General features: G+C 48.1%; 1 protein-coding gene across 1 annotated transcript; it reads right to left on the reverse strand.

Moving 5' to 3' along the window:
- Nucleotides 1-907: 907 nt before the first annotated feature.
- On the reverse strand, nucleotides 908-15,016 carry PCDH12 (protocadherin 12). The gene is made up of 4 exons (XM_039236145.1): nucleotides 11,900-15,016; nucleotides 8,754-8,851; nucleotides 6,602-6,753; nucleotides 908-1,748 (listed from the first exon to the last, which is right to left on the reverse strand). Exons 1-4 carry the CDS (start codon nucleotides 14,777-14,779, stop codon nucleotides 1,240-1,242), a joined length of 3,639 nt encoding a protein of 1,212 aa, XP_039092076.1. The 5' UTR covers nucleotides 14,780-15,016; the 3' UTR covers nucleotides 908-1,239.
- Between the last annotated feature and the right edge of the window lie 9,666 nt (nucleotides 15,017-24,682).

A 24,682-nucleotide genomic window follows, 5' to 3' on the forward strand; every position in this document is an offset into this window, starting at 1 on the left:
GAAATTTCCAGGAAAATTCTAAGGCTGAGACTTGGAAAAATATTTGCTATTTCTTTGCTCCCTCTGCCCTGGATGTTTTGCTGCTGTCAGTATTGATTTCATAGACCCAGTTCATACGCTGTTCTCTAGGGCCTAAATCACGGCCCCAAACCTGCTGTGACAGAGGAAGATTTACCCATGAACGGTGGGTCTGCAAAGATGACTTCTGTACCTAAAGGGCTAATCGCTGGGAAAAGCCAGGAGCCTGCAGAGGCCCAGGCCCGTGTCAGATTAGATCCAAGTCCCTCTTGTTCCGTGCTCGGAAGTGCAGGGCCGTGGAAGCCTGAGCAGGTTTGGAAATGTTCTTTTCAACAGTGTTTCATGAGAGGAGCTCAGATAAGTCCACGCCTGACAGGAGCTCAGCTGTGGGTCCTTTTCCTTTCCTTTCCGTGGCTGGCAGTGTTGTGTCAAAGTGGAGGGCGTAGGTTTTGGTGTTGGCAAGGCTAGTTCAAACCTTGCTTCTGCCTCTACTCTTGATCTTGGGCAAGACACTCTGCTTCTCCAAGCCTCACATCCTTGTCTGTGAAATGGGGATAATAACACCTCTGTCCCAAGGTTGTTGGGAAATTAAACTAAATCCTCCTGAAAAGCCTGGGGCTTTACTGGCTCACAAAGAGCTCTATAAATAGTCATGCTTTTCTTAGCCCTAATTTTCCAGCTGAGAAGCAGATTATTTGATAATGTAGCAATAGGGAAGTGGGGTCAAGAGTACACGTTCATCATCATGTACCTAACGCTGTGTACCAACGCGCCCTATTCCTGTCCAGGTCCAGCATATCATCTTGCCAGGGAATGGGCGACAAGGACCCCTCATTCTGCTACCCTTCCCTCCCCTCTTGACAGGTGCAAACAGGAGAATGAGCCAGTGCTTTTCCTTTATTAGTAGGTCAGAGAGCTTTGCCTGGCACCCCAGGACCAGCACCCCCCTCCAACTATGCAATGAGGCCATCCTTTCCTGCTTATGACACTCCTTGGCATCCGTTCCGCAGGAGGACTGACCCTCTGTGCTCTACATGTGTTTTGCCAGCAAACACTCATTTCAGCCACAAATGGCTCTGTCCTCCAGAAAATTCACAGGCAGAGCCAGCCCCTCACAAGGGGCTGCTTTGGTCAGCCAGCTATTAGTCGTGGCGCCCCTGCCTCCTCTGTGGGGCAGCATAGGTCACCCGAAAGTTCTCGGGCCTCCTCCCAACAGTGAATTCAAAGATTTTCGAAAGTGGCTCGTGTCCCAGGATCCTTAGCGCCTGGGCTCCCTAGCATGCCCGGTTCCTGGATCCACAGCCCCCTGCTGCTGCTGCTGCTGCTGCTGCTGCTGCCAGTCCTGCCCTCGGCCCCCTTCTTGCCACCTGGGCCCCCCTGGCCTTCCGTGCCCGAGGCCCCGCTGGTGGCCAGGTCCAGACTGAGGGTCCTCCCGCAGACAGAGAGCCTCCGCAGCACCTCGGAGGCGGCCTCCACGGGCACGCTGGAGCGTTGTTCGAGCAGCATTTCCAACAGCGAGCTCATCTCCGAGACGAAGGTGCTGGCCAGCCGCGTGCCTGTCAGGCTCAGCTCAGGCCCCGACGCCTTGCCGAACGTCTGGAAGGTCCGCGGCTCCTCCAAGGCCGGAGTGTCTGGTGAGAACACGTTGTCACGGTAGTTTGTGGTGAGGGGCAAAGAGAGCCTCGCCATCCAGGCCGGATCGGGGACACTCAGCCGGTCCAGGGCCAGGCCTGTACGAGAAGGAGGCGACGCAGTGAGGCCTGGGCCCAGGGAAGCGCCGGGCCCGCCGGGGTGGGGCTGTGGGCGGGGCAAGGGCGACAGACAAAGGAGGGAAGGGAAATGGCAGGGGACAGACAGGGAGGCCAGAGGGGGAGGCCAGAGCGGGACTGGAAGGAAGAGGCCCTGACGGGGAGGCTTGCTGGGCAGGAAGGCTGCCGACTGAAGTACACACACGAGCTGAGTGGGGAGGAGGCAGGAGGAGGAAGAAGACCTTGAATTAGAAATGGGCCCTTTTCTGAAGAACTTCCGGGTCCTGGTGTGTTTCAGGCTAGGTGCCTGCCGTCTATTCTGGTTCAGCCAAGACCCTCACTCCCTCAGGCACTAGTAGGTGAGGAATAGCGTGGGGGGAGGGGGAGCGGCAGGGAAACCTCCCTTTTCTCAGCCAAGGCTGGAGTTCCTGGCTTGGTTCTACCATCTGCCTGTGTTCATAATAATAGTGACCACTTAAGTTCTTTCCTGCCAAGCAATTTATATAGTTCCCTCATTTAACCTCTGCACACACCTTTGAAGTTAAGAGTGCTATCCCATTTTATGGGTGAGGAAACTCACGTTCCAACAAGTTGAATCACACATCTACTAGGCAACCAAACCAAGGTTTGACACCAAAGCTGATGACCTCAAAGCCTCCTATGACCACACCACCCTGCCCACTCTCTGAGGAGCTGGCCCCGCTTCCCCCTGGGTGCTCTGGGTGCCCACCTGAGGCCTCTGGAATCCCCAGGCCTGCTAAGGTCTGTACCGTCACCATGCCCTAAACTCCTCAAACTTTACTTCTCAAGCGGCAGGAAACCCTTGGCCTCGAGGCAGGCTGGGAAAGGGCTGTCTGCCGAACGGCTATGCCAGGAAAGGGACAGGGGCAGTGAAAAACTGTCCCCTAGATCCCTAATGCCACCATCATGCTTTTCCTTTTCCTATGTCTTCAACAAAAATACTATCACAAAAAGCTAACCCTAGGGGCACCTGGGTGGCTCAGCCAGTTAAGTGTCAGATTCTTGGTTTGGGCTCAGGTCATGACCTTGCAGTTTCGTGTGTTCAAGCCCTGCATCGGGCTCTGTGCCGAAGCTTGGGATTCTCTCTCTCTCTGCCCCTCCCCTGCTCACGCTGTCTCTGTCTCTCTTAAAAATAATGAAAACTTAAAAAAAAGAAAGCTAGCCCTGGGCCCGATGGTAGAGGCCAAGCCAAAGGAAAAAAGGTAGAAGTCTTATGGTTAAGTAACTGTGTTTAAAAAAAAAAAAAAAAGTACAACATCCACTTCAGTGTGTATTTAATGTTTGCTTAAGGTGAGCTGCTTTAGGATCTACGCATATAATAAAAGACTGGAAGAAGATATGTCAAAATGTTAACTGGAGTTACCCCTGGGCAGAAGTGATTTATTCTCTTTTTGTTTGCCTACATTTTCCTGCCTTAACCAAATATTACTTTTGTAATTTGGAAAAGTTATTCCAAAATACAGCTAATCACTGTTTGTATTGATAAATGAGTCTCAGTCTTGCCTTGTCAGGGTCAGGCCTCTTCCCCACTGGTCCAGCCCACACCTGGGACTTAGTGAGCATTCCTTGAATGACTCAGTGAACATAAATATTAACCCTGGGCATTTGGGAAATGTAAACCTTAGTTCCCTGAGACTTTGGTAATAAGGTTGAAACTCGTTTGGTGTTACAGAATCAGGTCTTTGTGCAAGGGTCAGAGAGCTTCCGAAGGAATGAGGCTTGGAATGAGAAAATGACTGGAGTGTATGAGAATGGCTGAAAAGCAATGGTGAATCCACCCCAAGGTAGGTGGGCTCTGGGCTGGCCTGGGTTTGATTTCCCACCTCTGCCATTTATGAATAGTGTGACCTTGGGAAAATTGCTTAACCTCTCTGGGCCTCCTTTTTCTCTCATAAAGTGGTAGGACTCATCTCGTCAGGTTGCCGGGAGCATTCAGCGAGCTCACGCAACCAGTAAAATATTGCCCTTATCATATAATCAGACAGATGCACCCAAGACCTCTGGGGTCAGCGAGCTCACCAGTAGCCCCTTCACAGCCCCACCCTGTGAGCAGCACAGGCTATCCTTGCTGCCCTCATCACCCCCTTACTTCTTACAACACCCCTGTGCTCTTTGCCCTCTGGGCTGTGGAGAAGCAGGACCGTGTGGCCACGGAGCCCACAGGTTCCGGCCCAGAGCTGGCCAGTGGAGATTAATGTGATAGAGGTCATTTAACATTTTCCAGGAGCCATGTTAAAAAAGTAGAAAGAAAAGGTGAAATTAATTTGTAAAGCATTTCATAATGAATATCATCATTTTATCATGAAATGAATATTTTTTAAATTAATGAGATACTTTCCATTTTTTTCATGCTAAGTCTTCAAAATCTGAAGTGTGTTTTTTATGTTTATCACATCGTTTTTTAAAATTTTTAAATTAAAAAAATTTTTTTTTAAAAATTTATTTCTGAGAGAGAGAGAGAGAGAGACAATGTAGGCAGGGGAGGGTCAGAGAGAGAGGGAGACACAGAATCTGAAACAGGCTCCAGGCTCTGAGCTGGCTGTCAGCGCAGAGCCCGACGTGGGGCTCCAATGCACAGAATGTGAGATCATGACCTGAGCTGAAGTTGGATGCTTAACTGACTGAGCCACCCAGGTGCCCCTCACATCCTTTTTTAAAAACAATAAGTTACACTTTTAAAATACATTTTATTTATTTATTTATTCATTCACTCATTCATTTATTTATTTTTAAGCAAGCCCTATGCCCAGCATAGGACTAGAAGTTACCACCACCAGATCAAGAGTTAAATGCTCTACTGACTGAGCCAGCTCCGGTGCTCCAGGTTTTTGTTTTGTTTTGTTTTGTTTTTTAAGATGTCTGATTCTTTTTTTTTTTTTTAAGATTCTTTTTTCTTTTTTAAGTAATCTCTGTGCCCAAAATGGGGCTCAAACTCAACCCCAAGATCAAGAGTTGCATGCTCTTCCCACTGAGCTAGGTATGGGCCCTCATATATCCCATCTTGATTCTGACTAGCCTTTTTCAAAAGTGACTGGTGGCTACCATATTGGACCTCACAGTTGTGGATTCTAGACAATGCTGTCCTACAAAACTTTCTATATGTGTGCTGTCCAAAGCAGTGTCCACTGACCACATGTGGCTAGTGAGCGCTTGAAATGTGGCTAGTATGACTGAAGAAGTGAAGTTTTCATTTGACTTAATTTTAATTAGATTTAATTTTCCTTAATTTTAATTTAGAGCCACATTGCCAGTGTTAGTAACCATTTTCTGCACAACCTTGGGAAATTATTAAACACCCTTGCCCCTCAGTTTTTTCCTTTATGAAATGGTGACAATGAAAAGTTCCTATGTTGTAAGATTTTCTCATGAGGAACACAGAACAGGAACCAGTGCACAGAAAGCTCTCCTATGTTTTTTTTTTTTAAATTTGTAAAACTGCTTTTATTTATTTTTGAGAGAGAAACAGAACATGAGCAAGACAGGGACAGATAGAGAAGGAGACACAGAATCCGAAGTGGCTCCAGGCTCTGAGCTGTCAGCACAGAGCCCAACACGGGGCTCGAACCCATGAACCATGAGATCATGACCTGTGCCAAAGTTGGATGCTTAACCTGTTAACTGACTGAGCTACACAGTTGCCTCTCCCCTAAGTTTATTTTGAAAGAGAGAGGGGCGCCTGGGTGGCTTAGTCGGTTAAGCGTCCGACTTTCGCTTAGGTCATGATCTCGCGGTTCGTGGGTTCGAGCCCCGCGTCGGGCTCTGTGCTGACAGCCAGCTCAGAGCCTGGAGCCTGCTTCGGATTCTGTGTCTCCCTCTCTCTCTGGCCCTCCCCTGCTCACGCTGTCTCTCTCTCTCCTAGAAATAAATAAAACATTAAAAAAATTAAAAAAAAAAAAAAAGAAAGAGAGAACACAAGGCAGGGGATGGGCAGAGAGAGAGGGAGACAGAGAATCCGGAGCAGGCCCTGTGCTGTCAGTGCAAGGTGCAACTTGGGGCTGGAAGCCACTAACTGAGAGATGATGAGCTGAGCTGAAGTCCAACACTCAACCGACTGAGCTACCCAGGTGCCCCTGTTAGCTATAGTCCTTGCCAGGCCTTCAGTGTGTTTACAGCCAAATGGAGCACATAGGATATGTCCAGTTGGAAACAAACTATTAACTACAGAAACAGAAAACCATAGCGTAGGGATGGACGGAGGTATGCTATGTTACCTAAAGGAGGCTAACCAATATGCGGCTGGCATCAGATTATGTACTTACTGTCAAAACTGTTTCTTTAGAAAATATGGTTTTTGTTAACATTAGAAATGTTAACACATTAAAGAGTTGTCTCATTTCTCAGGGTCGAAGGATATTTAAACCCACGAAAGAAACATGAATGGGTGGTTTAGGAAGTAAGGGAGGTCTCCTTAATGGCAGGCAGGCCCAGGTTGGCTCCCTTTCAGTCACTGATGAGCTCAGTGACTCTAGGCAGGCTGCGGTGCCTCTCTGGGCCTCAGTTTGCCTATCTCTAAATTGGAGCTCAAAACGTCTGCCTCCAAAGACTGAAAGATTAACTGCGATAATGTGTATGAGACGCTCCCCAGTACCTGGCATACACCAAGAGCTCATTTACTATTATTATGATTTTTAAAATGAATAATCAAAGTAGAATCTGGTCTTTAAACAAATGAGGAATGCCTGAAGCTTTAGGGAAAGTAAAACGTTGCTGATATTCCCGCTCAGCAACAGAATGTCTCTGTTCTCCCGTGGAAGACTTGCTAGGTGACCGTGGAGGCAGAAGCAAGGTCAGAGTGATCCTGGGGAGTTTCATACCTGTGTTGGGGTCCAACAGGTTTGACAGCTCTTCTTCTAGCAGCTGCTTCACAGAGAGGTCCTCTTCAGGACCCAGGTGCCCTTCCTCCTGGTCTGGTTCTGCCTGGCTACCGGCCCTGGCATCTGGGCCATCTGTGTCTGGGACTGTGTTCCTGGAAAGGAAGCACAGTGAGTGAGGAGATTCACACACAGATTCATTCATTCCTGTTCACGAACATTCTTCTATTCATGCCAGCTTTCATTCCTTTTGCGTAAGGAGTGGATACACAGCCCAGCCTTCAGAGTCAGATGAACCTGGGCTACTTGGTCCCAGGCCTCCTGTTACTACTCTGAGTCTGCTGCCTCTTCTGTAAAATGGGGATAATAAATAACCCCCACCTCAAAGGGCATGTGAGGGTAAAATGAGACATTGTATGTAAAGCAACTAGTACAGTGCCTGGCACCTTGTAAGCACTCAGCAAATAGAATTAACAATGAATGCATTGATATCATGCATTCATTGTTAACGATGATAGTAATGATATCATTATTCACCATTGTCTCCCATTCCTTCCCAATGCCTGGCCCAAAGTAGTAGCGGAGTAATTTTGGGTAAGACAGTGCAGTCACCCATCCATCCATCTATCCCTCCACCTCCATCCGAGTATGAGCTCCAGTGAGGGCAGAGATTTTTGCCTGCCTCATTCACTGCTCACCAGTGCTCAAAGCAGGGCTTGGCACATAGTAGGTGCTTAATAAACACTTTGTGGGTAAAGTGACTGAATATTCCATTCCGTATTCTCTATTTGAGGCCATATCCCAGACCAGAAGAGCAGGTCAGCAAAAGACGCAGCTGAGGTGAGAAATCTGAAAGCCACTCAGACTCTACCTTACTTCATCCTCGCCTCTCCCTCCTGCAAACCCTGCCTACCACTAGGGGAGGCTAGTTCCTGGGACTGCCTCAGTATGGGGGTGTAGGGACACGGGACAGAGCTGGTCCCACATTCCAGCAGGTGGGAAGGCTCCCTGAGGAGCTTTAAGGTCTGGGCATCTTTTCTGTTTTTCTTTTCTTTTTTTTTCCTGTGAGCATTCCTGCTGTCTTAAAGCAATCAGCAGGGAGGTGACAAGTTTGCAATAATGATGACAAGCACTAATGTTTATTAAGGAATTACTCTGAGTCAGGCCTAATCTTTTGCAAGGTATGTGCACCTTCTCCTCAGACTTTTCACATGTGTACGGGGTTCTCTTGTTATCATTCCCATTTGGCAAATGAGAAAACCAATACTTGTGAAAATCATGCATTTGCCCAAGGGCCCCACGGATTAAGTGTTAAAGCAAGAATTCAAATCCAGGCTGACATGACTATGGGGGTGTGTGTACTCACTGCTGTTCTACACCACCTCCCACCGTCTTTGCAAAAAAGAAGGTACGAGTTGTCAAGGCAAGAGCACCGAACCTGGAGTCAGGTGCCCTGAAGGGGTCCCAGCTTTGCCACTCACTGGTTACGTGATCTTGAGCAAAGTCACTTTAGGAGGAAAGGACTTAGCATTGCTTATGCACCTAGTATGTGCCAGTCCCTGGGCTATGGGCCTAGAATAAGTCTGATCATTAAATCTTGACCCCATCATTGTAAGGAAGTGTGATGACCTCCATTTTACAGATTAGAAACTGAGGCCCTGAGGATTTATCTGGCTTGCTCACAGTGAGGTTGGATCAAACTACTTAGAGCCCCAGTTTTTACATCTGTAATAAAAAAGAATTATATTAGTTGTCCCCTTGAGGTCTCTTTAATTCTAGGAGTGCCTGAAAGAACATATCCACACACCCATGTCCCTAGCCAGGGAGCCCTCATATTATGTTTAAGGGTCAAGAGAAAGAAAGCCGAAAGTTACACATTTAAAGCCCAGAGCCGAGCACCTCTGCAATCAGGGGATAGATAGTCAGAGCCTCAGGGATGAAGTCATTTCCTTAGAGACTCTGGGTCCTATAAATACTATAAATGCAGTTGCTCCAGGACCATGCTGCCTGGGATGGGGGGATGGTTGCTGCCCGCTGCTCTTCCAGGGGGCCACTGTCTGGGCCGTGCTCACCCTTCCTCAGATCACGGAGGCCGCAGGGGTGCACATGAGCCGGTGGGGGGCTCAAGAAGCCTGTGGACACATGTGCTGCTTACCTGCCGCCGCTGGGCTTGGCCAAGTACTTATTTCCCCGGTGGTTTGGTTTGGGCTGGAATTGGCCCTGATGCAGCAAGGACAGCAGCTGCGAGATTTGCTGCAAGACAGGAAAAATCTGTTGACTCCACACAATTCCGACCCAGCACACTTCCTTGCCGGATGTTTCCCTCAATGCCGGCGCTTTCTTTTTATAGTCTTTCCTCCAGCTTCAGATGTTTGTGTGATCAGAAGGGGGATGGTGACCAGTGACGGAGGCAGGGACCTGTGCAGTCAGGTTCCTTGTTTTGTCCTGTAACCACAGGACCTGGGTGTCTGAGGGAGAGAATGTGGACCCCCTGGGCCCATCCCCTCATTCTCATGCTAAGTAACCTGCTCCCGCTGCAATCTGTGGGATCAGGGTGAAAAAGGCATTTCCTGACCATAAATTCGTTATTACTTTGATGAGGATTATCTGAAGGTGTTATTTCCATGCCTTCAGCAGTATTCGAACCCTCAGCCAATTTGGGTGAGCCTGATGCAAGACTCTGCTGGGGAAAAAGCAAAAGGTATCATTCATTCATTCATTCATTCATTCATTCATTCATTCACTCATTCCTTAAACAAGAGTACGAATGAGAACAGAAGGTACTGTGAGCTACAAGGGGCCAGAGGAGATGGTAGAGGTTCAGAAAGGGTGGACAATGGGGCAGAGGGTGAGGGAGATGTAAGCGCCAGACCCTGCAGGGTCTTGTGAAGGAGAAGGCAACAGACTAAGTCTTGGGAGGCTGAGTTCTAGTTCAAGGTCATTTCTAGTATGTGTAATGTTAGGCAGGTTTATAGACATACTCAGACCTCAGTTTCCTCATTTCTAAGTTGGAGCTGGAAATACCCATCCAGCCTTCTTTGCCAGGTTGTCAGGATTAATCCAGTGGTTTGAAAATTTTAAATGCCCAGAGAATGTGAGGAGTAAGGGTTATTACTCCTAGAAACACTGCCTCTGACTCCTGGGCCTACCCCCACTTTTCCCTGAGAAGGCCCACTCTTTCTCTCTGCGCAGCTCCAGCTAGAAAGTGCCAACCGCAGAGGACAGTTGGAAGAGGGGGTGGTAAGGACTGGGGTCTCACTGTGACTCAGGTGAGTCAGGGTCCAATTGCCTGCCTCAGGGCAGATCCCACCTCCCTGCCAAGGCCCAGAAGCCCTCCTAAGGCACCTGCCACTCTTCTGAGCGTTAGCTGATGTTCCGGGGACGGTCCCTGACTGCTGCAGCCTGAACATAGTGCTGAGATTCAGAGTCACTTCATTGTTAGGGCGCGGACTCTGGAATCAGTCAGACTTGGATTCAAATCCTAAAGCTGCCCCTGCTCCAGTTCCATCTGGATGGCCTTGGGAAATTCAGCATTTTGAGTCTCAGTTTCCTTAACCACCAAAAGGGAATAATAATGAGCTCCAGGTGGTTGCAGTTATAAGAACTAAATGAGTGAAGATATAGAATTCATTAATTTCCTTTTTTTTAAAGTAATCTCTCTATTCAACATGGGGCTCACACCCACGACCCCAAGATCAAGAATCGCATGCTCCACCAATGGAGCCAGCCAGGTACCCCTGTAATTCATTTATTAATAGATCTTATGACAAGCACTTAAAAACTGTAGGGATGGTGTATAATCTCATTTAATTCTTACAATAACCCTAGACATGAGATACCATTACACCCATTTTGCAGATGTGGCACATGAGGTTCACAGGGGTTCCAGAGCAGTTAGGGGACAGGCTACAATTTGACCCCACATCTGACTCTGCTCTGGCACTTTGCTGCTGGAAAGACCTGAGTATGAAGCAAGCTGCCTCTTACCCTCAGGTTGATCCCCGTTGGGCACCCTTCTTTCCATCCCCCAATGGGTTCAATCGCAGTGCTTACTCTCTGCTACCTCTGTTCAACAACTAGCACAGCTCAAAAAGCTCCTTCAGTAAGCATTTGATGAATGAATGAATGGCTCTGGACAACATTTGCGGCTACATAGGTCCCAGGGCAAGACTCCTAAGAGAGCAGCCGGGCTCTCTCCAGGTGGCTTCCTGGGGAGGGTGTAGGGGAAGGAAGCTGTGTCCTTGCTCCGCAGGAAACCTGAGCCAATGGCCTGGCCAAGGCAGAAGTGTGCCTTGAGTGGGCAACCTGGCACAGAGAAAGTTGTCTGAAGTGGAGAGGAACAGATATGGGTGTGAGATAAAGCACAGTCTCTGCAAGAGATTTCCCATTTTTGCCTAGCAAATCCCTGGTCACTAGATACTTTGTCCTTCATTATCCCATTTAATCCTCAACCCCTGGGAGGTAGACACAGGGTAAGTTTGGTGTCATAACTGCCATTTAATAGATGAAGAAAGGGAGGCTCTGATATTGACAGACTTGCCCAAGGTTGCCCAGCTACTAAGTGGCGATGCTGAAATTAAAACCCAGATCTGCCAGACTCCCAAGTCCTGAGATTGTTTCTACTGCCACATTCTGTAGGCCTAGACAGCAAAGTCTAGTCTTAGGCCAGTTAAATGCAGCCTCTGAGCCCAGGGGCAATGATGCCCACGCTGGCCTGCTTCATGGGGAGGCTGCCCAGATAAGAAGAGATGAAGAACTTTTGCAGAAGTAATTGTAGCCATTTACTGAGGGCTGACTATGTGCTGGACATTATTCTAGGCTTTAAGTGCACTAATTTCATCTTCAAGCAAATTTAGGAGATGGGTACAATTAACATAGACATCTTCAACAGAGAAGCTGAGTAATGTTCCTTTGGTTCTCAGCTCAGAAGAGGTGGAGCCAGGATTTGAACCTAGGCAGGGTTAACCCAAAGCATGTATTCTCAAGCGTGCCTTTTGCTGTGTGTCTACTTGACAGACCCCAAGTAAGTGCTTTTATAAGAACTGATTAAGTCCCCAGGACAACTCTTCAGGGCACATGCTCTTACCATCATCTGTGCTCTACAGATAGGGAGACAAAGGCTCAGAGATAGAAAGTAAGTTACCCAGGATCACACAGCTAAATTCTGTTGACCTCAGAGCTATGCCCTGACCCACTGCATCCAATGTACCGTAAAGTCCGTAGTGAGCCCAAGGAGTGAATGTGATGAATGTCAGGTAGTCCAGGGGTGACCACAGAAAGAGCTGCCCACACCCAAGATACCTGAACAGGAGGAGAATCCATTGTGAGTTCCTCTACAGGGTTCCGCTCTGCAAAGGCAGCCACAGATAGCCGGACCAGGCTCCGCAGGATCTGACGGGGACTCGACTCTTTCTCAGGGGTCACTTTGCCATTGAGATTCCGCTGCCGCCTCAAGGTTGCAGAGGAGGCCGGTGGACTCAATGAAGCCTCCTCACTGCCTGCATCTCCTGGCAGCCTCCCTGCGGGGCTGCCCATAGCCTTCATGGGCCTTGAGCGTGGCTGGCCCATCACAGGCTGGGATTCAGGAAGGTTCAGGTTCTCCCTGGAGGCATTCCTCTGCCTGGGATGGTTGAAAAGGAGGTTGACAGTGTCCTGCAGGACCTCTCGGCTCTCAGCCAGTGCTCCCTGGTTGCCTTGGTTACGTAGGGTCCTGTACAAGGTTGGAGTGAGGTGAAAGGGGGCCTGCAAGCAGGGGTCCCAGCCTGCCTCCATCATCCCCTCCTTGCCTGTGTCCTTGTGGGGCTGCCCAACTTCGCCGGGCTCATCCACCTGACCCCTGAGCACAGGCACAAGGTGGATGTCTGCCTTCTGAATGTGTTTCTGCGGCCTCTTGGGCTGGTGGCGATAGGTAGACTCAGCCTCCCGACAATTGTACGCCCCATTGTCCTTCTTCTCCGTCCGGCAGATGGACATGATCAGAGCCAAGATCAACCCAAAGATGGCCAGCAGTACAACCAGGCAAATCACTGTCAGCACTGATGTGCTCAGGGTCCCAGGCTCACGGGCCTTGTCCCTCAAGTGGTCCACACTGGTGACAAACAAGACCCTCAAGAGGGCTCGGGTCTGCAAGGAGGGGCTGCCACGGTCTTCTACTACTATCTCCAGCTCCCACTCACTCCCAATGAGATTACTGGCATTGGTGACGTTGATGAACAACTGGCCCAGGTGGTGGTTGAGGACAAAGAGATGGGCTTCATTCCCACTCCTAATACTGTAGAGGAGCTCTCCATTTGCGCCTGAGTCTGCATCTCTTGCTACAATGGTTGTCAGAAGGAACGGCCGGGAACTGTGGGTTGTCAGTGGTGTTGGATCAGTACCCACTGGACCTAAGCCGTTAGGAGTTTCAATGGGTACCAGAAGGTGGCCTGTGGAGGCATTTACGAGCACTGAGAGGCTGGCTTTTCCATCAATGAGGACAGGATGAATCACTTCTGGGGCATTATCATTGACATCCAAGAGACTGACCCACACAGAGACGCTGGATGCAAGTTGAGGCTGCCCCCTGTCCTCTGCGATCACACGGAACTCAAAACTAGCCATCTGTTCATAGTCCAGTGACCTCTTCGCGGTGACCTCTCCTGTGTCTGAGTCAATAGCTACCAAGTGAGAAACTGGGGATTCCTGGATACGGTATGAGATTTTTCCATTAATGCCCAAGTCTGCGTCATGAGCCTTGATGGTAATGAGGTGAAGAGAAGGTAGGTTGTTCTCCCGAGTGGAGACCTCATACCTGCTCTTCTCAAACACAGGTGCATTGTCATTGGCATCACTGATGTGAATGCTGAGCTGTTTCCTGGCCGATAAGGGCTGGGGTCCTTGGTCTTGAGCCAACAGAGTGAGGGTATATTTAGGCCACTGCTCTCTGTCCAGTGTGGTGTTGGTTAGTAGCATGTATGTGTTGCCATTGGTCCTTTTTAGTCTGAAGTGGCCCAGTTCTTGGCTCAGCCAACAGTGGACCAGACCATTATTTCCTGAGTCCAAGTCATTTGCCATGATGAGAGCAATGAAACTGTCCTTTGGAAGAGCTTCTGACACCAGTGATGGCTGGGAGGCCCATGTAATGTGGATGCTTGGGGCATTGTCATTGACATCCAGAACCTTGATGAGTACTTTGCAATGGGCTGGTATGGGATTTGGACCCAAGTCCCTTGCCTGGACATCCACCTCATAGGCAGGATTCTTCTCGTAGTCTAGGTGTTGACGCAGAATCACCTGGCCCGTCTTTGCATCAATACTGAAGGTATCTAGCACCTCTGGAGGTACATGCCTGCTGAGAAAGAACTCCACCTCTCCATTGGGGCCTTGATCAGGATCCGTGGCAGTCAAGTTTATGAGGAGAGTACCAGGGGCAGCATCTTCCTGGATTTCTAGTGCCAGTGAGCTCTCAGCAAACACAGGGCTGTTATCATTGGAGTCCAGGACATTGACCTTGACCAAGCTGGTGCCTGACTTTGGGGGGTTCCCACTGTCATAGGCAGTTAGCACCAGATCAAAAAATGAGTGGATTTCCCGGTCTAGCTCCTTCACCACCACAAGTTCTGCATGTTTAGTCTCATCAGGCCCCACAATGACATCCAAGGCAAAGTGCTCGCTGGGAGACAGCGTGTAGGAGTGCAGGGTGTTGGGGCCAGTGTCTGGGTCGAGAGCTCTGTCCAAGGGGATCCGGGTGCGCAGAGAGGCACTCTCAGAGATTTCCAGCTCCTGCTCACCTTTGGGAAACTGTGGCTCATGGTCATTGATGTCCAGCACCTGGATCTCCACGTGGATCAGAGCCAAATCCCCTGTGGCAAGCACATCAAAGGAAACCAAGCAGGGATCCTGCTGCCGGCAAAGCTGCTCTCGGTCTAGCCGCCTCCCTGTGCTAAGCAGGCCGTCCTCAGGATCCACCCGGATGGGGAGCGCCTGAGGCAGCTGCAAGACCTGGAAGGCAGCTGTCGTTTGCCCATGCCTCTCCTCCCAACCCAGTTCCCGCGACAGCTTGCCTATCACTGTGCCAGACGGCACTTCTTCTGACACTTGGTATCTCACAGTGAGAGTGGCCACCTCCTGACAATCCCCTGGAAGGAACAAGAAGCCACCTGGCCCCAAAAGCCCCAGCAGAAGTGGCAGAAGTCGTATCATGCTTACCGCCAGAGTGGGCTAGACTCAGAAACCACTAGAGTTCTTCAAAAGGTAGGCAAGTCCTCCAGTGTTTCCTGGGGGGCTTGATTGGCCCCTTTCTCCTGCTCCCAGATCTGCTGTCACAGCCTCGTCCCATTATTAGATGATGATGGAAGTAGCAGGATTCCCAGGCAAGGCCATCTTCATCTGAAGAGATCTGAGGTCGAGGCACCGATGAAGTGAAGTTGCTAAGGGAGACCCCGCACAGAGGCACCCGTTGGTCCCCTTCAGTAAATGATAGAAAGAGCCGGTCCAAGAGGGACTTGACCCAGTAAAGCAGGATGTGGGGATCTGACTTCCAAACAGTTGCTGGGCTGGGGAAACGGAGAAGCAGCTTTTTCCTATGGAAACCCCACCTACAGGAAAAGGGAGGGCTGTGTTTCAATGCCAATTAGAGAAAGAGTGTTTCCCCACCATCGAGTGGCCTGTGGCTGAGGAGGATGGGAGTCCCAGGACAGGCCGATGGAAAGGTGCTATCCACACAAGGCAGCCACCGAGGGAAAGGCTACTGTGCAAGCAAGTGGGCAGAAAGGCCAAGCCCCCGCCTGCCCCAGACACCCCTCTTGGCCATGTCATGCGGCCCTGTGTCTCTCCTTTCCTCGGCTCTCTCTTTGTTTCCTTTATATCCCCATTGTTCCTCTCCCATTTGGTCTTTTCCTTACACTCATCTACCTTGAAGTCTTGGTTCTGCCCAGATCAGCCATTTTTGTCTTGTGGGAAGCAACTGTGATTAAGAGAGTCACAGAGCCAAACTGCCTGGGTTCAAATCCTGACTCTTCAATTTACCAGCTGGGCCATGTGGGACAAGTCACTTAACCTCTCTGGGCCTCCTCCACTTCATCTTTAAAGTGTGTATGAGAATAAGAACAGTATCGCTCACAGCAGGAAACTGTGAAGACGAAATGAAATGATGCATGAAGGGCCGAGCCCTGGTTCAGAGTCACAAGCAATGAAGTTTTGGGAGCAGTGGGTGTTGAGAACTGAGTCACTGGCCCCACCTTTTAGCTCTGGCTCTCTCACTGGCCCTGGGGCAGTCCCTGCCCACACAAACCCAGGAGGGTGCCCATGGCCTTGGCTCCTGAAGGCGAGAATCTCTCTGACCTGACCACGTGGCTTCCTCCCCCTTCCCTTCCTGCTCCCCAGCCTGGCGGCCCATTGTTTTCTGCATCTGGTCTGCCCGAGTCCCTGTCTGGGGGAATCCCCAGCCTCCTGCTCCCCTGCCTCGGAGATTTTTATACTTTACTCTCTCCCACGCCTTCCTCTCCTTATCCTTCCCTTCCCCTGATTCTTCTCTCGGCACTCCTGTTTGTGACAGAGTCCCATGAACAGTACTCTTCCCCACCCCCAAATCGCACAAGGATGTGGATGTGTTCAGGTGTGCCCTCCCCCATTCACCTCCTCGCAGTGGTGAGGCCCAGGGTCACTTGCTGCCCCCAGCACCCTCCTGGTCTTATACTTTGCCTCGGGCTGAGTCTAGAGGTTTGAAAAGCATTTGAAGAGATGGGAATTTAAGGCCAGCTTCCTTTAGGTGGGTGTTTGCAGCTGAGTCCTTGAAGCTGGAAGGGCCCATTGGGACACAGGGGACCTTCATCAGGTCCTGTTGGCCTGTAGGACAGGGACAGCTGAGGGAGCTCCGTGGCCTTAGAGCCATCTGTGCTTCTCCCTTCTCTTCGTCTTTTCTTTCCCAAACCCTGTCCGTGTTCCACTCTTGGAGGTTTCCTGTACATGTCACTTGTTAAACCACACACAGCAAGGGCCTGAATGCATGGGGCCATCGCCTACAGTGTGTCCCTAGAGATAGACCACTCACAAGCTTGGTGACATTGTAAAAGTCACTTAACCTCTCTGGGCCTCAGTTTCCTTCTCTATAGAATGTAGCTGTCACCCACCTAATGAGGTTTTGATAGGATCCAACGAGATGATAGCTATAAGGACACAGGGAGGGCACTCATTGGGACTGTTATTGTAGCTTGTATTATTTTCCAGGTTTTATGCCTCCAATGTAAATGGTGAAGATGGCCTCGCATCTGTCCTTTTACTGTCTTCTCTGCCTCCTTGGCCAGGAAAGTTCACTTTCCAGGGCTTCCTCAGCTCAGGCGTGGGCCATGCCGCCTGTGCATTAGCGGGAGCCAGACAGGCCCCGTGTTCACAGATGTGTCCTGTGCTCCCTGCCCCTGGGTGACAGCCTGTGTGGCGACCTTCACTTCTTGGCCCTCATTTGTCCTATCATGTGCAAGGCAGCTAGCAAGACAGAGTGACCCACAAGGAGCTTGCAGTCTAAGGAGAGTGTGGGGAAAAGGGAAGAAGTGGGTCCGGTGGCTCTGCATTTGGGCCTGGGGAGCAGGGGAGGCTCCCTCATGGAGGGCACTGGGCCGAATCCTGAAAACATAGAGGAGTTAGCCAGAGGAGGGTGAGTGAGGAAGGGAAAGACAAAACATGCAGGGGGAGCTGAGTGAACAAAGGCTAGAGGTGAGTGAGCTGGCTCCTTATAGAAAGGGGAGGAAGAAGGTGGTCCAGGGACATTAGAGGGGCTGCCACATCCTGGAGGGCCTGGGGTCCCATGCTAAGAATTTGGACCTTATCCTGAAGGTCGCAAGGGAGATTGTGAATGGCTCTGAGAAGGATGATGAGGACAGTAGCTATAGGCCAGGCCTTGTCCTGAGGGCTTTACCTACATCCTTCTGTGCCACCCTCATACCAGGGTCATCAGGGTAAAGAAGCTGAGCACCGAGGGTCACCTAACTTGCCCAAGATCACGCAGCCTGGACCTCTAGAAAGCCCCTTGGGCTGCACTCTGGAAGATGGACTGGAAGACAACAGAAGAGGGAGAGGGGGAAGGCAGTTGGAAGTGATGCAGGGAGCTTTGATGCAGAAAACTCGTGCTGAGAATGTTTCCAGAATGCCATCTGGTGGTCAAAGGCAAGAGAAGAAGGTACAGAGGCAGAGAGGTGGGTGGCTAGAGTTCATGAACATCCACAGCTCTAGACCCGTGCTGCATGAGACACAATGTAAGGAGCTTCCACACGCAGATAATCGCTTCCTTTCAGGAGAAACCTAATGTCACCCAGGGCCCACCGGAGGAATCATGGAATTCACTATTTTTCCTGTGTTAACATTTACATTCTTGGACGGACATTGTTGTATCTATGCTCTGCATGCGTGTGTTGCTTTGGCTCTACCACGGATGCAGAAGGTGGTCTCACAGGTCACAAGAGAGCTTGGATTGAGACCTCACAGATGGTTTTTCTGGTGGTTGTTTGTTTTATTCACACTGGAGGCACAAAGCTGAGACAACCCTGTAAGAATCCAAAGCCAGCAAACAAGGTATCAGGCTTTTTGAAGGTGATTATCTCCGGGAATGAGATCCCCACTTAGTGATTTTCTCTCCTCCTTTCTGGCTGTGGGGATCAGTTGTTCTTCAGTATCCACATGTCAAGAGGTGGATGCACTTTTTCTGGAGAGCCCGCATCGCTCTGTGTTTTGAAAACTGGTTTGAAGTCATACAAGAACTCTGAAATAGGATTGCGAAAGCTAAAGATGTCCTCCCTCAAGTCTGAAATACTTTTTTAAACAGGGCAGCATTGGGGCTGGTGTTTGAAAGTCTTGCTCACCACCAGCGTTGAGGTCATTCACACCTGGGCCCTTGGCCATGGGGAGGGGCTGGGGGACAAAGTGGGAGGGGTGGGGTCAGGATGTTTTCAAAACACCTGGTGTCCTGAGGAAAGTTGAGGAGTCAGATCAGCAAGGTGGGACTCTGACGCTTGGGGGACCCCCAGCTCAGCTGGATGAAGGCTTGGATCCTGCTCCATGCTATGAAGGTGCTGTTTGTCTGACTTCTCATGCTCAGGGCTCCTTAAGAATCTGCCTAGCAGCTGCCATAGTCACCATCACAAGGCCACTTGGTGAAGCTCAGAAGCTTCGTCCTCCTCGGATCATTCCCGTTGGGAGGTGACAGCACCACCCAAGGTCAGCCTCTTTTTTTCAGCAAGACCTTGTTGAAATTAGAGCCAGTCTGGCCAGGCATCTGGATGGGAAGACTCAGGTAGATGTTCTGAGTCTCTGGCTCCTGACATGGCATTTTGTGGTCTTTGTTGGGACAGATGACAGATGTCCACTCCCACACAATGGCACCTCTTTCTGGGCCCAGTGTAGAAAGAAAGATATACTTTGTAGGGGGAAATTTGCCAAGAAATAGAACATTGCAAGGAATGAAAAAGCTTTGTGTCTTGATTGTCTTGGTTAAGAGAGGTAGCTCTCAAAAGGGGCCAGATGTCAGAATCACTTTTCTGAATTCCAGAGACAGGGCAAGAACAGTCATACGTTTCCCTGTCCCACCCTGCCACAGAGAATTTTATAACTGCCAACTCCATTCCCTCTACCCTCCCTTCAAAAAGTCTTCAACTTTCATTTGGGACAGAGTTGGGGAAATTGATTGGAGCTTTTTTTCTGGAAAGAGAGGCTTAATTGATCTACATAATAAAAGGAAAATAGGAGAGGGGGGTTAGTGCAGGCTGAGGAAATGATGGAGGGGGTGCTGTGAAGGAAGGTAGTAACTTGAACATGAGGACTTGTGAATGAGTTGTTGTGAGCCGTGGGTCTCCTTCAGGATTTTCAAGCAAAAGGCAAGAAAAGACTTAAATTGATTACAGTTTATTAGCTTTAGTAACCACAACTGGAGCACATAAATTCTGAGTTGATAAGGGTTACACATATGTTTTGTCTCTCTCCCCCAACCTCAAAGGGAAAGTGGGCTACTTCTAGCCTGTAGATTTTAATTCTGATATACAAGACACTCTGACATGTACCCCACCTCCACCCCAATCTCATTGAGAACCACTGATTTAGAACTCCTTAGAAGCACTCGCGACTTTGTAAGAGCCAAATCCTAGAGCCTTCAGGCCTTTCTTACTAAGCAGTCCTCCTGGTCCACAGCTCTCCCCCAGGCCTGTGTCACTACTCGGCAGAAGCTGTGTGCATGGCTGGCTGTCTCCGTGTCTTTCCACAGACTCTTCTGTCTGTTTCTTTGATTCTGTCCTTGGTTTTCCCTCCTTCTGCCTCCCAGGTGTGGACATGTCCCTAGATACCGTTCTCAACCTTCTCTTCTCCATAGGGTTCTTAGCCCAGAAACAGGATGTCAGCTTAAAAAAACCCAAGGTGCCCAGATACATTTGAATTTTAGATAAATGATGACAATATTTTTAGTGTATTTTTACCTGGCAATCCTACTCAGAAGTAATATACAGTCTCAACGCAAGTTTCTCTTCTATTTTTCTGTTTTCTCTCCTCGCCCTTCTCTTCCTCTTCCTTCTTCTTCATCCTCTTCTTCATTCTCTTCTTCTTCCTCTTCCCCATCTTCTTCCCCTGCCCCTTACTCTTCGCCTTCTCCTCCTTCTTTAGAATTGTGATTTACATGGTGAATTTTAAAATCTATCAATGCACACAAAAATCAAACCTATTGACTAGAAGCATCGTCTGTGCATGAATATTCAGAAGCTGACTGTGTTGATTGGCCTTGTTATGTATTCAGCATTTCTGGGTGACTCCAGTATCGAACTGTTTTCACACTGACAGAACCACCCTGGGGGAAGCCTGGATCACACTCATTCATTAGCTTATTTGGTCATCCAGTTACTCATTTATTCGGTGGAATTCAGCATGTTCTTCTCTATTTACAAGGTCAATTTTTTTTGGCAAGGGAAGTAGCTGAAGTTGACCCACATTTTCCCTTCCTCTAAACCATTGGTTTGGTTTTCTTTCTTCACACAGAATCTAATCAACCTAATTCTTGCCTTGCTTCAGAAAGGTTCTTGCAGGAAGGAAAACGAGTCTTCCCCTCGTTACATAAATTCTCATGGGGCTTCCCGTTATAAGTTTACGACAGCCAGGAGTTGAGCCTGGAGCTCTGAGAGAAACAGCCACACACTGATTTATGATGGCAGCTGCTGCTAAATCTCACCCCCTTTCCTTCTTACGGAGCCTGTTACCTTGGGGTTACAAAACCCTTTTCACTGTTATTCAGGGGAATAATAATAAAATGCCAGGTGGCAAGTATAAACATGATCATTCTGTGCCTATTATTGTAAATCAAATTTTACCTTGCATCAGAAGCACAGAAAACATTTTATACTGTCAGCCAACTCAAGCCTTTTTAGGAGTCGATTTTTATATAACCCTGGGATGACCTGAGGTATTGTATGAGCTGCTCCAACCTAAGAAGCTGGTCACACAGGTGATCCGGCTGTTTCTCCTTACACACCCAACTCACCATTTCCCTTGAGTGAAGTGTTAACTTGATCTAAGTGTAGCATTGGGGTTAGGGCTCCAGTTGCCTGGGTTCAAGGCTCCATTCCACAATATACCATGTGTGTGACAGTGAAAAATCACTTAACTTCTCTGTAATCAGTTTCTTTAACTTTAAAATAGAGATGATAATTGATGATGGCCCCATCATCTACTAGGCTTGGGGACAGGTGATGAAGGGGAGTCTCTTTCTTTCCCTCTGTATTCTCATTCTCACCTATCATTATGTCATAAAACCTAATCCTAATTTCCTTAGGGTGTTCCCTTTTAATTCTTATGGCAAGAACTATTTTGTTCCCTTTATATTTCTGCTAAAACAAACCTAATTCTCTTACAGGCTACAGGAGAGTGTGAGACTGGTGAGGAACCAGCCCTAATCTTATATGTCACCACGGTTTGACATTGGTCAAATCGTTTCACCCATTAGTGCTCCAATTTCCTCATCTGTAAAACGGAGAGACAAGATTGCCTCAGTTATGAAATCCTGGGTATTTAAATGAGATAATGCGTGTAAAGTGCTTAGCACAGTAGAGGACTGGGCACCTGCAGAAAGTTTATTTATTTATTTATTTATTTATTTATTTATTTATTTATATTTTAGAGAGAGAGTACGCAAGTGGGGGAGAGAGGCAGAGGGAGAGAGAGAGAATCTTAAGCAGGTTCTATACTTAGTGTGGAGCCCAATGTGGGGCTCAATCCCACAACCCTAGAATCATGAATTGAGCCAAAATCAAGACTCAGATACTGAAACAACTGAGACACCTAGGCACCCCTGGGGAAAGCTCAATTTGAAAACGATAAAGGACATGAAACCAAAGATACAAAAGTCTATTATTTTTAGGGAGTCTAAAAGCAAATTTTATTACAATACTCTCTTTATCCAATCCTGACCTCAAAACTGGACTCTAAACATTTAGTCCAAATTATTAACACTGCTTTATAGTTCTCTCTTCTATTTCCTCCATCCTGTGACTTCTGACATGTCATAATTCACTTCCTGCTCAGATTTGTGAGAATTCCTGAACTGGTTCTTAGGCTCCCTTACTTTTTGCATCTGGTAGGTCTCTGACAGGATCCATGATCTCACCTGTGAGCACAGTGAGGTAGGGTTGTCATATGCTTTCCTTTTGGTTTTATTTCCTTTGGCTAAACATGAGTAATGATATTAGTGAATGGCTTTGGAGACTCTTCTGCCTTTGCATCTTTAAGGAGTATGTTTCTGGTCTGGGAGTCTATCACAAGGGTTGGTTAGGTTTCTGGTCTGTGACACTGTAGAAAATTAGGAGTGATTATTTGTATCTCAAGAGTTTCACTTTTGTGGCAGTCAGGGAACCCCCTCCAAAGCCTCGATTTACTCACTCGGTTTTTCTTCTCTCCTGTGTGCAGGACTGCCTGCATAATTTGTGGAGCCCAGTGCAAAATGAAAATGGAGAGCTTCTTGTTAAAAAATTAAGAATTTCAAGATGGCCGTAGGAGAGCATTAGACCAAGAGCAGGGCGCTTGTAAGCCTGAGGCCTTCCCGAGAAAAAGGTCTTGTGGGACCGACACAGGTGACTGGCCCCTGAAGCCAATCCTGCCTGGAAGACAGTGGTGGTAAAGACTTTTAGAATCCTGTAGGCTTGCATTAGAGGACTACCCTTACAAGCTGCTTTTCTTGGGGGAGAAGTATATGATAAAGAGGAAACAGGAGCTTATTAGATCATTAAGGCACATTAGTTTGATGGTTTCCAAGAACCAGAGCCAACATTTCAGCATCCCACTTAAGCGCTGAGAACAGTGTTTTGTACCTAAAACTTTCTTATTGAGATATAATTCACATGTCATAAAATTCACCCTTTAAAAGTATACAGTCCAGTAGTTTTAGTATATTCACAAGATTGTGCAATCTTCACCACTAATTCCACAGTATTTGCATTCCCCAAAAGTAACCCCATATCCATTAACAATCACTTCCCATGCACTCCTGCCTCAGCCCCCAACAGCCACAAATCTGCTTTCTGTCCCTGTGGATTTGCCATCTCTGGACATTTCATATAACTGGAATTATGCAATTTCTGGGCTTTTAGGTCTGACTTCTTACACTCAGCATAATAGTTTTAAAGTTCATCCAGGTTGTAGCATTTATCGGTACTTCATTCCTTTTTATGGCAGAATAGTATTTCATTGTATGGATATACCACATTTTATCGGTTTATCCAAGGATGGACATTTGACTTGTTTCTACCTTTTGGCTTTTGTGAATAGTGTTGCTATAGTAAACATTTATGGATGCTAAACACAAAGAATGGGTACAAATGTAGTTATATGTTTGTGCAAGTTTTTGTGTGAACATATGTTTTCAATTCTCTTGGGTATATACCTAGGAATAGAAATGCTGGGTCTTATTGTAACTCTATGTTCAACTTTTTGAGGAAGTGTCAAACTGGTTTCTGGAGCAGCTACACCATTTTGCATTCCAGCAGGGTATGAGGGTTCCAATCTCTCCACAGCCTCATGATACTTGTTATTATCTGCCTTTTTCTTATAGCCATCCTAGTGTGAAGTAGTTTTTCAGTGTGGTTTTGGTTTGCATTTCCTTGATGACTAATGAGGTTGAGCATCTTTTCATGTACTTCCTGACCATTTGTATATCTTCTTTGGAGAGATGTCTATTCAGATCCTTTGCCCATGCTATAACATGGGCAAACCTTAAAAACATTTAAAATTGGGGCATTTTCCTTTTGTATTGTGGAGTTACAGAAGTTCTTTATACAGTCTGAATATTAGATCAATGGTTTGCAAATATTTACTCCTGTTCTGTAGATCGTCTTTTCACTTTGTTGATAGTGTACTTGAAGCACAAAAGGTTTTGATCGTATTTAGTCCAGTTTTAGCCGTTACATTTAGGTCTTTGATCCATTTTGAGTTACTTATGCATTATGGTATGAGGTAGAGGGCATGTGATTTTAATTCCCGGTCAGTTTCTCAATAACCATGGGTCCTTTGGTAAGTTCCTGAACCTCCTCTCTATGTTTCGATTTCCTCATTAATACAGTAGAAATAACAAAAACTATCTAAAATCAGAAGGTATGGTGAAGATAGAGAAAACGTACACACACTTAGTAAAGTGCTTGAAGTATCCTGACTGCTCAATAAGCGTGGTAGTTATTACTGTTACAGTATGAAAGGTGAGTGAACGCTTTCGTAGAGGAGGTGCCCCAAAGATGGGCAGCATTTTTGAGAAAGAAGTTTGAATGGGGGAACCTTGCTTAGTCTACCTGGACGAGCTCGTCTGAGATTGTTACAGGAGTGTGTGTCTTGGAAACAGCACTGTCTCCCTTTCACCTGTAGGGATTGGAAAAATTTAGAATTCCAGACCCATCCCAGAACTACGCCCAGGAGCCGCCTGGTCACAGAATCTACGTTTGTATCCACTTCTCCAGAGGCAAACTTAAAGTTGCCAGGGGAGACACGGATGGCGGTGACGGCGGTCGCCCACGCACGACCGCCTTTGGCCTTCAGGGGGCGGCCGAGGGACCCGGGCGCTCACGGCGGCTGCGCAAAGCCCTCCCCTCGCCGGGCCGC

This window comes from Hyaena hyaena, unplaced genomic scaffold, assembly GCF_003009895.1.
Source record: "Hyaena hyaena isolate Hyena2069 unplaced genomic scaffold, ASM300989v1 scaffold_107, whole genome shotgun sequence".
NCBI classification, from domain to species: domain Eukaryota; kingdom Metazoa; phylum Chordata; class Mammalia; order Carnivora; family Hyaenidae; genus Hyaena; species Hyaena hyaena.

Excerpts from the sequence above, each read along its gene's own strand:
- PCDH12 (XM_039236145.1), bottom strand. The coding sequence starts at position 14,779 with ATGATACGACTTCTGCCACTTCTGCTGGGGCTTTTGGGGCCAGGTGGC. Across the intron at positions 8,852-11,899 it reads TGGATTCTCCTCCTGTTCAG|CAAATCTCGCAGCTGCTGTC; the intron begins GTATCTTGGGTG and ends CCTGTCTTGCAG. Across the intron at positions 6,754-8,753 it reads GCCAAGCCCAGCGGCGGCAG|GAACACAGTCCCAGACACAG; the intron begins GTAAGCAGCACA and ends CTTCCTTTCCAG.